Source organism: Phyllostomus hastatus, unplaced genomic scaffold (assembly GCF_019186645.2).
Source record: "Phyllostomus hastatus isolate PE091 unplaced genomic scaffold, TTU_PhHast_1.1 phas_scaffold_216, whole genome shotgun sequence".
NCBI lineage: Eukaryota > Metazoa > Chordata > Mammalia > Chiroptera > Phyllostomidae > Phyllostomus > Phyllostomus hastatus.
Genome location: NW_025334018.1, coordinates 7126298 through 7144723, shown reverse-complemented (window position 1 = coordinate 7144723; position 18426 = coordinate 7126298). Strand labels below are relative to the sequence as shown.

The 18426-nt window shown below is 44.2% G+C and overlaps 2 protein-coding genes across 4 annotated transcripts in view; one reads left to right on the top strand and one right to left on the bottom strand.

Annotated features, from left to right (window-relative positions):
* Positions 1-209: 209 nt before the first annotated feature.
* On the bottom strand, positions 210-12187 carry VPS72 (vacuolar protein sorting 72 homolog). Its single transcript, XM_045861784.1, has 6 exons — positions 11965-12187; positions 8222-8374; positions 7931-8045; positions 7365-7541; positions 1119-1260; positions 210-778 (listed from the first exon to the last, which is right to left on the bottom strand). Exons 1-6 carry the CDS (start codon positions 12079-12081, stop codon positions 403-405), a joined length of 1080 nt encoding a protein of 359 aa, XP_045717740.1. The 5' UTR covers positions 12082-12187; the 3' UTR covers positions 210-402.
* A 3311-nt stretch (positions 12188-15498) lies between these two features.
* The window catches only part of PIP5K1A (phosphatidylinositol-4-phosphate 5-kinase type 1 alpha), a 43763-nt gene continuing 40835 nt past the window's right edge, over positions 15499-18426 (top strand). For 2 of the 3 annotated variants that reach the window (XM_045816416.1, XM_045816415.1), the window contains exon 1: positions 15499-16010. In XM_045816416.1, the coding sequence (XP_045672372.1) occupies positions 15932-16010 (79 nt within the window). In that variant the 5' untranslated portion in view covers positions 15499-15931. The remainder of the gene's footprint in view (positions 16011-18426) is intronic. The other variant, XM_045816417.1, reaches the window with a different exon arrangement.

Here is an 18426-nt window from a genome sequence, read left to right as displayed (position 1 = left end):
CTGTGTTCAAAGCAGTGACTGTAAGGTGATATAAAGGCTGAGTGTAAGGTTTTTGTTTTGTGTCTAAGTAAGGTGTTTACAATCTAGTTGGAGGTGGGAATGAATACTTGACAATTTAAAAAGGGCAGCTGTTAAACAAACATAAAGACCCACATATACTCAGGTATTCAAATACTTATTGCCCCCAACCCTAGATTCGATATCAGACAAAAGGGATCCTTCTATTTTATTGGATTAAAAAACACAAACAAAACCAGTAGGAACTAGGGGAAAAGATGGCAAAAGAAATATAGACAAGGGCTGGGCAAAGATTAGAGATGACAAAGGGAGAAATGGAGAGTGGAGGGGGACACTGAGAGCCCGAGTTGGGCAGGAAAGAGGTTTTAAGAAACAGACATCTCTTCATTTGATGACGATTTTCTGGCGCAAGGCTCGAGGCCCAGAGCCAGGGAGGGGCTCAGGAGGTGGTGGGCCTGGGCCCAGGGCGGAGGCAGCGGGCGGCAGTCCGTGGGCAGTGATGTACTTCTTGTAGGCCTCACGGATGATCTTGAAAGCTCGAGCAGTGGCGTAGGGTATGTCTGTAACAGGGTCCCGGTAGAGGGCTGGACGGTGGGTCACCGGGCAGACCTCCCGAACAGGGACCTTTGGGGGCCGCACTTGGGGAAACCATTCCTCGAATGTCGCATCATCGCTGAAAGTGATGAAGGTGCGTGAGCAGCGAGCAGGAGGGATGACGGGTCCAGCCCCGGCACGGGGAGCCGTGGGAGCGGGATCAAGTCTGAAGGAAAAGACAGAGAAAAACACAAAGAGGTGAGACAGAAAACAAGAGAAAAAAAAAGAGATCAGAGAGGTGAGGAAAGAGGAGGAGGCAGAGTGAGGGTGACATTCTGAGAGAGTCTATTAAGGACAGACGGAAAAAGAAAGCTGGGCTGGAAGGAAAAACAGAGGGAGAAAAGAGGCTACAAGGGAGAGACAGGGAGCTGAAGGGGAGAAGAATCTGAAATATATTGAAGTGTCAGTGAGAGCTACGCGAGGAAAGCAAGGGAGGTAGGGTTCTGAAAATAAAGCTGGGAGAAGGGAGAAACCTCTCTTCTCTTTCCCTCTAGAGAGTCACTCACCCTTCCACATCGACATTCTCTTCTTTAGGGCCCGGCTCCACCAGCGGCACTGTCACCGAATGATAGGTGATTGTAGGCCCAGGGCACTTCCTCTTCTTGTGAACCTGCTTCTTTTTGTCAGCCTCCAGGCGCTCATATGTCTCTTCAAGGTCAAAAGAAGGAATGAGAGGATGGTCAGTTACCCCTCTTCCCACACCCCAGTTTTGCCCTACAATCTCTCAATTATCTTCCTGGCTGTCTAGTCACTGCCTACCAAGCCCATTATCCAAGTCCTCCAGGGTCCTCTAGCATCTCCCATCTCAAACATTTTCTGCTTGCCCCTCTTGAAATTCTCTTTGCTCACCATTTCTCAAGTCCACTTGGCCCCTTGCCCACCCAAAACTGCAGGACTTCAGAGTTGGAAGGGACCCTTTGATGAGGAGCCTGTTCAATTCCCCACATACTCCCCACAATTGCCCTGTCAACATGCTCCCATCCCAGGCAGCAGATTACATCTTTAGGCATCTCTAGTCATTAGAGTTCCTTCCTATTTTGAGCTGAAATAGGCAAGTGTCTGATAACACTTTTTTTTTTTTACCTTTTAAGGCCACAGAGAACAGAATCTAATGTCTTCCACACGACAGTCCTTTAAATAGTTAAAATCAGTGTCCATGTGTTTCCAGGCTGATCACAACACCCATCCCACTGAACCATTCCTCATGCAATAATGGCTCTGAGTCACTCCCTCCTTTTGCCATCCCAGAGCCTAAGACACTCTTCTGTTACTGTACTTATCACAGTCCATGGCAGAGATCGCAAGCTGGCAGCCCACTTAAGTATTTTGTTTGATCCGCATTGTTTTTTAAAGAAAAATTTGACCTGGCTGGTGTAGCTCAGTGGATTGAGCATGCCCTGCGAACCAAAGTGTCGTCAGTTCGATTCCCAGTCAGGGCACATGCCCGGGTTTCGGGTCAGGTCCCCAGTAGGGGACATGTGAGAGGCAACCACACATTGATGTTTCTCTCCCTCTCTTTCTCCTCCCCCCCTAAAAATTAATAAAATCTTAAAAAAAGAGAGAAAAATCTGAATTAGTTGTTGACATTAAAAATTAGATAATTACTTTAAATACAGAGATTTCTGATGTCTCTTAAAAAATTGTAAGAAAATCTGGCAACCCTGGGTCTGCATTCTCACACGCAGCTGAACTGAATAATTGCTCCTTTCAGGCACACCTCTCTACTACACCACAGTCCCCCTGGTGGACCCTACGACACTGCTCTATGGAAGTTTACTGTTGTATATATGTCTTCTCTTTATGGGCAGTGACTATGGCTCATATTACCTACAAATTAAGATTTTTATTTATTTACTTTTAGAGAGAGGGGAAGTGAGGGAGATGTAGAGGGAGACAAACATTAACATGTGAGAGAAACAGCAATCGGTTGCCTCTCACACACCCCTAACTGGGGACTTGGCCCGTAACCTAGGCATGTGCCCTGACCAGAATTGAACCGGTGACCTTCCAGATTGCAGGCAGGCGTTCAATCCACTGAGCCACAGCAGCCAGGACATCATATTACCTACAAATTATCCAAGTCATGCAGCATTCCACACATCACAGGCACTCAACAAATATGTCAATGCATACACAAATCAAAATATTCCTGATTCCTTTCCTCTGAATTAACTCCAAGTTTCTGTTTCCTTGTTAAATGTGAGTACTGTGAACACAAACCTCTAAATAAAGTCTAACCAGAAGAGTCCTCTAGAAACCCCTCAAGTAACTTAACCTCTTGCGTACTCAAATTCTGCCTGATAATACTGTTTTCTTTCCCTGGAGCCAACCTTCCCACCCTCCTTTTCTCGAACACTTCCTTGCACTCTCAGAACTCATGCTCTCTATATAATCAGCCAATTCATTTACAGTCTCCCTCACTGAGCATTCCTTTCACAACATGTCTTGCCAGAAACCTGTCACCCACCGGGGCCACCACGCTCCCTGCAGCCCACTGGTAGAGGCTGCTCATCCTCTCACATCCCACGCGCGATACGCCTGTGTCCTACTGAGCCCCACACTGAAGCTTTCAGATCACTGCTCTTCTACCCACCTACACACTCCCTTCTCTTCTGAGACCTGAGCCCACAATCCAGCTTACCTTCTCTCCTTCTTAGTCACAGTCACCCCCTCACTCATGGAAGACTTTGGCAATGGTTCCCAACTCTTGTCATTTCAGTCACCCTGGTAACTTCAAAGTACACACAGGTAGCCCCTTCAACACCACACCCCTAATTTCTTTATAACCTCATCTCTCTTTTTTAAAAAAAATTTTACTTATTTTTTACAGAGGAGAAAAGAGGGAGAAAGAGAGGGAGAGAAAGATCAATGTGTGGCTACCTTTTATGCATCCCCCACCAGGGACCTGGCCCACAACCCAGGCATGTGCCCTGACTGGGAATTGAACCAATGACCCTTTGGTTCACAGACCAGTGCTCAATCCATTGAGCCACACCAGTTAGGGCTACAACCTCACCTCTTAACAAGGTATGTCCATGATACATTCATTAGTTACTCCATTATGCTATAGCCACAGCCTAGACTTTGTCGACGCCTGAAACTGCCCCAGCTCTGAAATAATTCAAAACCATACATCCAGGTTCTGACCACAACATACTATCCTTCAGGTCTGTTTGCTCCACTACCCTGCAGATATCTCTGTTCTTCTACTTCAGCACCTGTTGTACATGGGTTCTCCTCATTCTATCAGCCCCTTCCAGCCTTTGTTCTCCTTTTTATTTTTATTTAGGTTTTATTTATTTATTTTTAGAGAGGGAAAGGGAAAAAGAAAGGGAGAAAAACATCAATGTGTGGTTGTCTCTTGCACGCCCCCTACTGGGGATCTGGCCCACAACCCAGGCATATGCCCTGACTGGGAATCAAACTGGTGACCCTTTAGTTCATAGGCCGGCACTCAATCCACTGAGCCACATCAGCCAGGGCTTGTTTTCCTTTTTAAATGGGGCTAAGATTCCTCAACCTATAATTTTAGTCATTCTTTGTCAATGTAAACTCCCATACCCAGGCCTGGATTGCTGAGTGCTATTAGAGAAAAATTATACAACAGGTCAAATGGAACCACCACACATTCGTGGTCTCAAACTTCAATAGACCCCTGCCACCAGCAGATGATCCCATCTCTACAATACTTAAAATACTCTTCACGCTTCTGAAGCTTCCAACTCTACCTCTGACACCTGATAGATGATAGTGCCTAAGGGATATCAGATGGAAACCACTGCAATGTCCTGCTCTGGATTTACAAACCTACAGCTATAAGCCACCCACCCTCCCTTCCTCTTAACTTTGGCCAATTCTTCCACCTGTGCTTTAGCCCCATCACCTTTCCCCCATTTCACCACTCACTGCTTCAAACACCTTCACTATTAACTACCTTCATTATTCACTATTTTTTCTCTAATTAAACTCAGCTGCAGCTCATCAAATATACAGTCCCTCTATCTTTGAAGAAAAGAAAAATAGGGCACCCTGCCTGGTGTAGCTCAGTGGCTTGAGTGTGGGCTACGAACCAAAGTGTTGCAGGTTCGATTCCCAGTCAGGGTACATGCCTGGGTTGCAGGCCATGACCCCCAGGCAACTGCACATTGATGTTTTTCTCTCTCTCTCTCTCTCTTTCTCCTTCCCTTCCCTCTCTAAAAAAAGATTAAATAAATAAAATCTTAAAACAAAAGAAAGAAAAATAGGGCCAAATTCTATCTTGACCCCAGACACCCTGCCCCCCACCATAGCTTCTAGTGCCTCTCCTACCCTTCATAGCCAAACTTACGAAGTTTGGCTTCCCAACCAATTTCAACATGGTTTGGCACTCAAAAAGAGCTCCTTAAGGTCATCTCTGACATCCATGTCACCAAAACCAATGGGCACTTCTCAGTTCTCCCCCTTAACTGGCATTTCATAAGCATTCAGCAGTTACTACTCTCTTTGGGAACACTGTTTCCTTGGCATTCTTAAGACAAACTCTTCTGGAGTCCTCCAACACTCTGGCCACACCATAGGTTCTTCTCTGAGCTTCTCCTTTTGTACAAGACCAGCTGGTATAGCGCAGTGGATTGAGTGTGGGCCTGAGAACCAAAGGGTCACCAGTTCGATTCCCCTTAGGGACACATGCCTGGGTTGCAGGCCAGGTTCCCTGTAGGGGGTACACAAAAAGCAACCACACATTGATGTTTCTCTCCTTCTCTTTCTCCTTCCCTCCCCCCTTTTTAATTTTTTACTAAAAAAATTAAATTAAAAAAGACATCACATTTATTTTTTTTAGATTTTATTTATTTATTTTTAGAGAGTGGGAAGGAAGGGAGAAAGAGAGGAAGATCAATTGGTTGCCTCTTACATGCCCCTCACTGGGGACCTGGCCCGCAATCCAGGCATATGCCCTGACTAGGAATCGAACCAGTGACCATTTGGTTTGCAGGACGCCCATCCCACTGAGTTATACCAGTCAGGGTAGACCATTACATTTTGGAGTTTACAGGACTCTCTTGGGCCTGCCTTTTCTTCTCACTCTATGCTTTCTCTAATGTCATCAATTACTACCATATTCTAAACACTTCCAAATTTATATTTCTGGCCTAGAACTGTTGTTTGAGCACCAAATTTGTGTGTTTAACTGACCTCCCTGCACTGTATAAATTGCTCACAGATGCTTCAAATTCATCATGTTCAAAAGTGGACTTACTGCTGAACATGCCCCTGTGGGGTTGCCTACGTCAGCTACTGATGTCAGAAGCCTGGGAGTCATTCTCCTGACAGTGGTCTGAACTAATCAAGGTAGTCAAAGAATGCAGATTGAAATCAGGGACATTGAGGTGATCTCATTGTTTGTGATGGTTCTCAGTCATTTATGTTTGACTGATAAAGATTACATTTCTTGCCCTGACTCGTGTGCCTCAGTTGGTTGGGTGTTGTCCCACGAGGTGAGGGGTCCCTGGTTCAATTATCAGTGAAGGCACATGCCTGGGTTGCAGGTCCAGTCCTAGTCGGGGTGTGTGAGAGGCAGCTGATCAATGTTTCTCTCCCTCTCTTTGTCCCTCCCTTCCCCTCTCTCTAAAAATAAATAAATAAAATCTTATAACAAAACAAAGATTTCTCATTTTGAAGCCAATATGATGGGGAAAAAAAAGTCATGAGAATACACTTTGAAGATGTTGGAAAGGAACTAAATCTTTTCTCAATCACTGTGGTCTCTGCAGTTAAGTTGTCTAAATTTCAAAACTATCATTAAACTGGAATGGCTTGGACCCCAGATAGTGTAGGTAAACAATCTTCCACTCTATAGTGAAATCACATTTGGGTTATGCATTTTCAATTATATATGCTTGTCAAAAAAAAAAAGAGAGAGAGAGAGAGAAAGCCCTGACTGGTGTAGCTCAGTGGACTGAGCACGGGCCTGCAAACCAAAAGCCTGCAGGTTCAATTCCCAGTCAGGGCACATGCCTGAGTTGCAGCCAGGTCCTCACTGCAGGGCTCAGGAGAGGCAACCACACATTGATGTTCTCTCCCTCTCTTTCTCCTTCCCTTCCCATCTCTCTAAAAAAATAAAATCTTAAAAAAAAAAAGAGAGAGAAAGATTCAGAGAAATGGAGAAAATCAACATTATAGGTGATTCCATCTGTTACTTCACTATTTTACTCAATGAAAGTGTGACCCAGAGTGAGTATATGAAATCTTCTGTCCCCTCTGATTATTGTGTACCCTCTTATGATTTGAGACTAACCATACAAAAGAAGGTATGTTTTTGTACAATATATTATACACGATTGTGTACCCAATAGCACATAAACTGAAGAGATTTAAACATTTGTTTACGTTAGAGCAATTTATCTCATGAACTGATTCTACTGAATTTCTAATTCTCCTGATCATTAAAATAGACATTACTACCCCAATTGTCAACAAAGAAAGCAAGATGCAAGTAAGTTAAGTAATTCGCCTGCAGTCTTATAGCAACTAAACAGAAGAACTAGCATTTGAACTCAGTTCTATACAACCCTTATTTTATACCAGAGTACCTCAACATATTTGTTCTCAGAGACTTTATAACTCCCTAGTTCTTTGTTCCTAATCATTTATTATCCCCAGTTTTTTCTTCTGACTCCCTTCTCCCAAATCTCCACCTTTCCAGTTCTTTGGGCCCTCCACTTTTCTCATGCTCCTCAGCCCCTCTATCCACTGTTCTCAAACCATACACTGACCAAGTGAACGTAAGTTGAGCTCCTCTGTGATCTTGGCCTCCCTGAGCAGCTCCTCCTGGGTCAGTGGCCGCTCACAGTGGGGCCCCTTTCGCCGCCGTGACTGGCCCTGCCTTTCCTGTACCCGCAGGAATGTTTGTCGTGTATGTTCAGCTGTAGACTGACGCATGGACTTCCGGCCTGGAAAGGATATCAGAGGGGAAGAAATCTTTGACTTCATGTCTACCTCCTTATTTTTTTTTCTTATTTTAAAACTTTGTTTTGGAAATCATTTCAAACTTACAAAAAAGTTGCAGTAGCACAAAGAACACCCATGTATGCTTTACCCAGATCACTGTTAACATTTTGCCCCATCTGCATTGTATGTGTTATATAATTTATTTTTTCTGAATAATCAGTTAAGTTGCACGCATCATGACTCTCCATCCCTAAATACTTGTGTATATTTCCTAAGAATAAGGATTTTCCTTATATAACCATAGTACAGTTATCAACTTCAGCAAATTTGACACTGATACTTTTATCATCATATTCCAGTTTTGTCAATTTACCCAAACATCCCCACTCACTGTCAGAGCCATCATCCTGGAGTTCTAGAGGTAGCAGTGCCTTCTCTTCTCGGGCCTTCTGAGAGCTACCAGCTGGGGTGCTGGCCTTGCGAGGCCTCAAGCTCTTGAGAGGCTCCTGGGAACAGATTGGTATCAGACACCAAGGAACAGAGAGATAAGGAGAAAGGAGATGAGAATCTTGAGAGAAAACTAGCACCGGAGGAAATGGGACTGGTACAGGGAGTACTGGGACCTGATGGGAGGGAAAACAGGAATTAGGGAAGTCCAAGAAAACCAGGACTTCCCCTGTACCTTATAGGCTTTGGTGACTACTCGGCGCTTCCTTCTTGGCTCTTCTGCTTCTCCATCACTGGATGGTTCATCCCCCTCATCAATGTCAAAGTCAGAGTCCACCTCATCCTCTGTGTCTGACTGATCCCCTTGATATTCATCATCTCCTGATTCCTGAGGACGTAGGGAGATGAGGTTCTCACTGGCATCAGAGTCATTAATGTCCCTCCAGGAAGAACAGCATCTCTTTGCTTTCTTGACAGGACTGCCCCACTCTCCTTCCCAACCCACCCATCCATTTTCCTCTGGAAAGAAACCTTCCTAGCTGATGGCCTTTAGCTCTGGCACCACCCCTTCCAACATCAACTGACTGTTCTTTACCAATAGCACACCATGATAAGTGGTGGGGTACAAAAAGATATGTTTTGGTCTCCACCTTAAGGGGTCTTACAGTCCAGTAGAGGGCAGAACATAAATATAAAAGGAGGTTAATACAAGGCAACATATGAAGTACCAGATGGCAATATCATGTTACAGGTGTTCAGAGGAAGCCATACTTGCTATGGACTGGTGGCCAAGGAAGGTTTAAATTTCAGGCTGCATTCCTTTAGATTAAGGGTTGGCAAACTTTTTCTGTAAAGAGCCAGATTAAAACAGGTAATGAGCCAGATTTGTCTAGTAGTTTGTAGTGTACACACTCCTGTTTTAGACTGTTAAAAGTGAAGAGAACTTGAGCCACGGTTTAAAATACTGGTAGTATTTAGACAGCCAGGAGGAAAGAGGGAATTATGGGTAGACAGACTAGCAGGAACAAAGCAGAGGCAGGACTGTGTATAGCATGTTTATGGAATAAGGATTTAGACCCAAGTAAAGCAGAGCTTTACCTCTAGTAAGAAGTCTTCCTAGCTGACTGTATTTGGCTCCAAGATAACCTCCTTCCAACATTAACTGATACCCTACAGGGCTATAAGATTTGAAAACAATCGATTAATCTATAGAGAAACTTAAGTGTCAGGTTAATAAAGTTATGACTTTAACTTTCAGGCCAGTGGTTCTCAATCCTCTCCTTACTTGTCCCAGCATTAATAATCATTGTTGAAGTAAACCAAAGTTACTGAGAAATGTCTTACTCCTCAGGTGTGGTGGGACAGAAAAACAGTTGGGTATTACTACTACTATACTTTGCCATGCATAATGTGTACCTTTTTGCCCAAGTTTTTGAGGGAAAAATAAGGGTGCACATTATACATGGGTAGTACTAATTCCATATCTATATAAATGTTTTCCATTCTATTTATGCTTATGCATTAAAAGTGTAACTCTAGAAAGCAATTAACAATATTTGCAAGTTCAAAATGCTAAAATTCCTTTATAATGCCAAAAACAAGTATCTAAATTAAAATAAATAATTGAACTAAAAAATTAAAACAAAAGATTTTTTCCTGAAAGTTTGGGCCGAAAACATGGATGCACATTACACATGGGAGTGTGTTATACACTGCAAAAATCCAGTCTGTAGAGTGGGGAGCCACTGAAGACTTGATGGGAGAGGAAAACTGTGCACAGTGGGTGTTGTACAAACTGGAGGTGATTAGATGGGCTGGAGTAGAGAACATGGAGTACAGCCTAGACCTGAAGTGATGCAGATTAGGGTTAGGATGGTGGCCATGTCAGAAAAGAAAGGGCAAAAATGCACTAGGGGCAGAGGAGTTGACTGGGTGGGTGTGGCACCTGAAACATGTGGCTCTCTTCAATCAATGATGCAGACTAATGGGCTAATCTTGGTACACACACTGACAAAGCAAGCAAATGACAGAGACAGTTGATACTCCAAGCCTGCCAGCGTTCTATCTTGCACTGATGACCATCATTTCCTCCCAAATGATGTTTGTGAAAGACAGCCTGGGAGCGCATTAATCCCCTCAGCTCTAAACTGGTATTAAGTCACATCACCAGAGGGAAGTAGTTCAATTACACATTAGGTTAGTGCCCAATCAAAATGCTTTCACTAAGTTACGGATTTACTGCCATTCCTTTGGCTTTTATTGAGGGCCGTTAATAGACATGACTAGATAAGAGAATGTTTTTACATCATCTACCAAACCCCTGTTATTTTATATCTTATACATTAGGAGGTGATTCTCCCTAGGATTTAATGCTGAACAAGTTTTGTCTCTTTTAAAGAACTTATATGCTGCTTTCTTACTAAAAAAAGAAATTTAGGATTTGACTGCCAGGACTCTCACAGCTAAATTTAATATCAATTGCTATTACCATTTATGCAGAAGCTCCTGGTACAATTACTTCTGATCTGTCTCTATTTTTACTGTTCCTACTTTTTGTTTATATGGTAAGCCTCCTTAAATCCTTTTTGGAAGCATGACGGGTACATATTAAATAATGACTTGTAAAATGACAGGAATAGGATGACTTTTAGAAGAGGGATGAGAAAGTTCTATTTTAAACTAGCTGGTTAGGGTTGTGTAAGTTATGACTCCCAGTCAGTCACCAAGTCCTGTGGACTCGACTGCCTTAATTTCTCTTGAACTCTCCTGTCCATGATTCCCTACACTCACTGCCTGCCTCAAACCATTCTCTTTATTACACAGTGATCCTTCTAAAGTGTCAATTTGATCATTCCCTCAATCCTCTGGGTGAAGAGCAAAGCTCCTTAACCCTACCATGGCTCACAAGGCCCTGCGTGTTCTGGCCCATGCCTATTCCCTCCATCTTTACCAATCTTTATTCTCCTTCAGGTCTAGAGAATGAGAGCAGATGTGCAGGTCCGGGACCTGGATCAGGGCCTTTACACATTCTGCCCCACCCACTTAGTGGACTAACCTTTCTCCTTTCCCAGTTCCCAATTCTGTTGCTCTTCACCCAGTCAAGGCCTACTTTTCATAGTGTCTTCAGCTTGAACATATGTTCCCCCCATCCAACTAACAACTCTGGCTCCCATGTGTTCCCATAGCACCCTATGCTAACCACTTATTTTACCCACACACTTTAAAGTGTTAACCCAGATAGCTCCCCACTGGGGTCTGAAATATATAGGGACAAAGTAGTGTTTTTAATATTGTATTGCTAAAGCCTATCACTGTGCATGGCTTGCTGTAGGTGCTCAACACACATTTACACAATGGATAGATTCATTCAATACAAATTTAACAAATGTCAACCCAATCCAGACACTGGACTAGGCACTGAATGTATACTGTTGAGCAAAACAGACCATCTCTAACCCTACAGAGCTTACAAACTAATACGAAAACATAAACAAGCAAATCAAATCTAATTACAAAGTGAAATGTTCTATGAAGATAATAAATGAGGACAGTTTTTTGGACAGTCAAGGAAGGGTTATCTAAGACGTTTACATTGATATTTGAAAGCTAAAAGAGAGTAGGCTAAGGCCCTCTATTCTGGGTAGTGGACCAACACGTATATACCGCGTGATGACGATGGGCCTCACGCGTGCTAGACAGGTGTGCGGTGAGATATTCAACTAGAGAAACCTAGAGAAACAGGAGGTTTCTGCCATACTATGGGGTGCTCCCAGCTTTCCCACCCCTGCTTCGTCCAGAGCTCTCTCCCTTCTAGGACTCCACTGTATCTCCCCCGCACCCCACGACTCGCCCACCCAGTCCGGAGATTTCAACTGCAAAGGCTCCTCTCTATTCCCCGCCCCCTTCTTTGTCCGAGGTTTCTCCCTTCAGGACTCCTTTTAGCTTCTTTCCCTCCCTCTTTCTGGGCCCGGCTCTTGCCTCCGTGAAACCCCCATAAGTCGTCTGGTAGAATTCATCTTCCTCCTCGGCCTCCAGAAGCCCAGAAAGCCGATTCCCCGCGGTCTTCCGGGGAGCCCGGCCGCCAGCCAAACTCATATCGCCTACCGAGGCTGCGCGGCCACCAGCAGCCCCTCACCCAGCGCCGTTCTCGGAGCTCGGCGCTCCGCACCACTACCTGCGGGTGGCAGGCGGCGGCGGAAGCCCGTCGTCTACAGGCAGAAGCAGCAGAGCGCCGAGGGGGATCCTAGTCCCGCCCCCTAAACCGGGTTTTCTCTTCAACCCCGCCCACTCCTGCACAGACACCACCCCCAAGCTCCCCGCCCTGACTTGTGCAGACCTGGCTTGTGATGCTTAGACTCGTGACGCTCCCCTTTTATCTTAAGTCCAGAATTCGGGAATCAACACATTTTCATTTAGAAGAGGCCAGTCTTTCTTTGCTCCAGTTCATTTTTCATTCTGCTAACCAATAGGAACCTTTCTAAAAACTCAGACTTCATTACTCTTCTGCTCAAATATCAATAATGGTTCCCTGTCATCTACAGGATAAAGTCCAAAATCTTTGAGGCAGAATAGTAGTATAGCTAAGAGCAGAGCCTTAGCACTAACCAGACCTGAGTTGGAGTTTGAACTTAGAGGTTCTAGCTTGTGACTTTGGGCAGTTGCTTTACCTCTGTGAATCTCAGTTTTCTTATCTGTCAGGTGGGGGCCAATAATAATAATACCTACTTCTGAAGGTTGTTGAGAAGGTTGAGAGATATAATCCTTGTAAACTAGTATGCAAAGAGACGTTTAATAGGTGATAACATGACACTCAAGAGCCTTCATATTTAGCCTCTCCCTGCCTTTTTACCCTCACCTCCTGCCACATCATCTTATTCTAGCATCACTCCCTAATGCCCAATTCTCTGTCATGCATCCATGCTGTTCTTTCTCCTTAGAATCCCTTTTCTTTCTTGTCTATTTGGAAAATTATAATTCTATAGGAGAGTGAGTCTTTTTGCACACCTATTCCTCTCTTCCCAGCACAGTTCTCATAACCGTGGAAATCACACCTCCTTTATTCTTTAGAAGTGTCCCAATTTCAAATAGTCTGCGATATTGTCAAGACTATGTGTCAATGTTTCTTCTCATTTTTTTAAATTCAGAAAATATGGATGTCAAGCCATAGTACTTGTATATATTCTATGATGGCACCTATTATGTTTTTTCTAATGATTTATGTGTCTGCCTCTCTCATTACTCTGTTATCTTTTTGAGGACAGGGAGTTTATCTTCATCTGTATATACCGGGAACCCTCATAGTGCCTGGGACATCGATGGGGCTAATGTTAATTCAGTGAATGAATTAATGAACGGCTAATTGAATGAATTAGGTACCCATCCTCTTATTTTGCCTCAACATTGATCTTGGTAGCCCCTAGCCCCTCCAGTCTGGCCTTAGGGACTGTTGTAAGACATGAAGTTCACTTTAATAAAGCATTGTGTGTGTGCACTATGTCCTTTAAATCTGTATATGTGGCCCTATTCTGAGATCACCAGATTGACTCCCCTTTTCCAAAGTCCATATTGGTGAACTCCCTTTTCCATTTCCTTGGAGGCACCAAGCCAACATGTCTTGTTCTGCTCCCACTTCCACACCCAGTAATGTCACTGATGTTCTGCTATGCCAGGAATGTTACTGGGCAACAGTGGCTTCATGACTCAAAGCACTCCAGCGATTGAGTGGGAGCAGGAGCAGAGACAAGATTTAGGGAGAAAAGATGGGAGACACCACTAGCCCACCTTTTTGAATTTTGCCTTCATCCATTCATATATTCAGGAGACACGTATTGAGTACCTACTCTGTTCAAGGCACTATTCCAGTTCCTTGAGATATAAAAGCAGATAAGATGTAATCTTTGCCCTGAAATATTCAGTCTTATGAGGGAAACAAACAAGTAAACAGAATGACATAACACAAGGTAGTAGGATAACAGTAGCCACTTTCTGGTCCCCACAGGAGAAATGAAGACCCGTAAGAAGCTGTAAAATAGGGATTTCTTCTTTTGGGACAACTGAAATCAACTTCATAGATCAAATCCCAGGGAGAAAACTCCCTGTTTGACATACTGCCATAGTGAATTAATGATTGGTCTATTTCCAGTTTTAAAATCAGAAACAGCTTTACCTCTGTAGCTGAATTCTAAAATAACTCAAGAAATGGTAGCAACTCCATGTCTTTTATGGAAACAAGGATAATTTATTACACAAATAATTGTTGAATATCTATAAGCCAAATCCTATGCTAGACAGTGTGTCCTCACCTGTCTAGCTTTTGTACTGTTTAGTTCAGTGGTGGGGGGCGTAGGTATAGGCAATCATAAAATACTTCAGCGCTACCCAATTCCATTGCTATGGAATTAGAAATGCAAGTTTGCCTAGCCTTCATTATCCAAATGAAGATGAATAAATAATCCAGCAGGTGGCAGCAGGGAAGCAATTATTTTAGATCTTAATGAGAGAGGGATAAAAGGCAGCGAGTGGTCAGTGCCTTGGGATAGTCTCTGGAGCCAGGTCCTAGGTTCCTTTTTGAGGACCCAGACAGAATCTGCATAGAGGATAACCAGGCTATCTTGGGGGCTACCATACCTAGAATTTCGCCCCCATTCTTCTTCATTTATTCATTCCACAAATAATTATTGAGGCTCTAACATGTACAAAGTCACATCATCGAAGTAGCTGAAGATGCAAGAGTGAACAGAATACAGTGGTTGCTCTCCAGCAGTTCAGTCTTTTTAGAGAAAAACAGGTCTTCAGATCCCTACGAGAGTCACAACCTTCAGGGTACTTTGTTAAGTGCAGGTTAGTACAAAGACTAGACTTCAAAGGACAGTTTCTCTGTATGTCTCCATGCCCTTTGGAGCATAGATAACAGAAGCTAAGGGCTTGGATCGTGGGAAGATTGTGATATGGTCTGAACACTTTCCTTGTCTCTTTTGACATGTCTTCATCCATTCGTCAAATATTTTCTGAACTCTATCACTATGCCCAGCATTGCGCTTGAGGCAAACAAAGTGTAGATCTGTTTCGAATGTCTGAGGAAGGCAAGACACGCAGGCGCGTTAAACTAAATAGTAAACGAGACAGTGGAGCCGGAAGTATACTTGGTGGCATGTGATGGTTTATTGTGGCTTATTATATTCGACTGCTTCAAGTCCCTGACTTGACCCTAGAACATCTGTCGGGATATCCGGATGTAAAATTGAGAGGGACCGCCGAGCCAACACATAATGAACTCAGGCAACACAACCCAGTTCGTTCAAAGAACGAAATTAAATTGACCCACCGAGCCACCGTAGGGGCTGTCTGCAGTCCCGGGCGCTTAAGTATTCAACCCAGGATTCGTTAGGCTGTGAGGCACCCGCATCATGTGACCACTAGTAGCCCCTGGATTGGCTTTGCTCCTCTCAAGCCCTCCCCGCCTCATTGTGTGGGATGGAACACTAGGTTGAGCGCATGCGCAGTGTCCAGACTTCGCTGGCCACCCGGAGTGGAGCTGTGGAGTTGGGTGATAAACAGGCTGTGGCTAGGCGGAGGGGGAGGGGGCGTTCTCTCTGCCGGGACTTCTCACGCCCCCTCGTTCTTTTAGGTGTGGTTAGGTCCGCACTGAAGTTCTCGGCAGCCGGCTTGAGCCTACCCCCTTGTGAGGGAAAAATAGCTCTCGCAGAAAGCAGTTCAAGTTGCGGAGAGGGTGCGAGACGTGGATTGTCCCCATGCCAGCCAAGTGGTGCGGCCCTGAGCTGGTCCAGGAGCCTGCCCGACGTGTCTGAGAGAGGCCCCGGAGGGGGCGGGAAGGGACGGTCAGAACGCGGTCTCTGGGAAGAGACGTGGGGAAGATTCGACTCCGAGAAGAGGAAGAGCCCCATTGAAAGGGAGTGAGGCCGCTGAGGGGGAGGGGGCTGCCAAGATGGCGTCTGCCTCTGGGACGTCGGCGGTGGGGTTTTCATTCGTGGATGCCGGGGTTCCTTCCAGCACCTCGTCCTCAGGTAATGAGGGCGCGGCGTGGAGAGGGGGTTGGTGACGGCTGTGCGGTGGGAGCATGAGCGAGACTTAGAAGGTTACCTGTAGCTGGGGATGTCCTAAGAGCTGCTGGTAAGAACAGAGGGCTGGGCTTCTAACTAGCAAGGCTTTCTGAGCGGGCAGGGTAGTCTGAGGAAAAGATTGATTTGCTTGAGAAAAGGGAAGCTGTCAAAAACGTTGGCTGTCTTGGAGGAAACCGAGTTGAGGACTAAGAAGTAGAGTCAGGGATGCATCAAAGGAAGGGTAGGGAAACCAAAGGAAGTAGAGGAAAGGAAAGGAAAGGAAAGGGGGCTTTACAAGTAGAGAGGAAATTACTTATTATGAGAGGCAGGTAGAATCCAGGAAGATTGTGAGGTCAATTGAAAATGTGAAAGAGAAGCCGTGGGACTTAAACGGTATTGAAGAGTGATGGGACTATTTTGATTGCTGGGGAGTTTAGGGAATTGTGAATTTTATTGGGGGTGGGAGTTAATGGAGACGTCTCTTTTCTCGGAGACTGCTCCTAATGCGTATTTCTTTCTCTCTTGGTGCCCCCGGCCTCCCCCACCCCCACGCGCGTGCTCGCCGATACATGTTTTGTCAAACCTACTTCCTGGGTGATTTCTACATCTAGACTTACCAACTTCGGGAAGGAATGGACAGTGTTGAAGGGAGCCTGAGGAATGTGGAAATTAGGGTTAAAATACCCTAAAAAATAGGTGGAGAAGGTGGAATGATGTAGTCTTGCTTGAGTTGCAGTAGAGGCCGACAGGGGTGATGCTAGGAATTAGGCCTGAGGAGGATGGAGTTGGCAGGGTGGCTCTGAGTGCTGTGGGGGAATATTGCATAATAGGAAATAGACTGGGAGAATGCTGGGGCCTATCAGGAAATTGGCACTTGGCGAATGGAGCCAGGGACTGTTGAAGATTGAGGGAGGGTGAGGAGCCCACGAGAGGAGAAACAGATTGTGTGTAGGAGGGAAAATGTGTGGTGTTGGGATGTGGTGGGGGGAGTTTGAGTCAGAAACTGTTCTAGAGCTTCCATCTGAAATGTCTGGTGTTCCACAGTGACTGTTGCCTGGACACTGTGAACAGGAGGAGCTACCAGATGTTGAATGCATGACTTGGGATGTTGACATTTCCCGGGGCTTAGGTTTGAATCCTTGCCATTTTGAATTGGCTAAATAGAGAGTTCCACCTTTCATATCCCAGCTCAGAGAAACTGATAATGGTCACAAATATTTTCTTCATAAGCTGCAGTTTTATTTATGTGCATCTATTTTTAGTTTCTTTTTTTTTTAATATTTTATTTATTTATTTTTAGAGAGGGAAGGGAGGGCGATAGAGAGAGAGAGAAAGAGAGAGAAACATCAATGTGCGGTTGCTGGGGTTTATGGCCTGCAACCCAGGAATGTACTCTGGCTGGGAATCGAACCTGGGACACTTTGGTTCCCAGCCCGCGCTCAATCCACTGAGCTACGCCAGCCAGGGCTATTTTTAGTTTCTTGACAGGTGATTTTTGCTTTTTCTGTGAAAGCATTAGAGAGCCAAAACAAGTCATGATGCATCTAAGTGTGAAAAAGGATAATGTAAAAATGATAGTTTTGTGTGTGTATTATAGGCCCATAATTTAAAGCGCCTTTCCACCCACCTCCAATGCAAGAAAGAAGAATGGTTATGTGTAGTCCTTAAACTTACTATCAAGTCAGGTATTTTTTCTATTAGAAATAGGGTTATTTTTTTTTTAAACCAGGTTAATCTTAAAAGCCCTGTGTTCAGGGCTGTTATATCCCAGATTTTGACCCAGCCCCCAGCTCATGGAAGTATTGGCCAGGTGGACAAATTTAGGAGTAAAAGGAAGTATTTCTTTTTCACTTACTGATACATCTCCCTCTTCTTCCAATCTCTATTGCTACTTGACTCCTCTCTTTTTTAAATGTCACTATGTGATATTTTTGGGTTTTTTTTTTTTATGTTTTCTGTCAGATCCTAGGGCTAGCAGTTAGTAAGTCAGACTGTAATAAATGTTTTTCTACTGTGTTTTCACCAGAGTCACACATTGTGTTTCAGTGGACTTTACAGCACCTTGACTCTGGTGTGTTAATATAGTATTTGAAGTCGAGGTGTAAACATACCCAAAATAAGTAACTTTAGATTCTTTTCTTAATAGAACTTTTGCTTCTTATACCCACCTTTTCTGCTTTTTTGGCAAATATTGAAACAGTTGGATTAAGAAATTAAGAGAAATTCTGTTCATAACTATTCCTGAAAATATGGGATTATTCTGTGCAAATAAACAATGTTAAAATTAACATTTTGTGTATTTGCATGTTCACTTAGCTTTGGGTTTAGTAAATTTAATTTAGTAGAATATTCCATTTTAAGGATATGTTTTTGAGGAGTG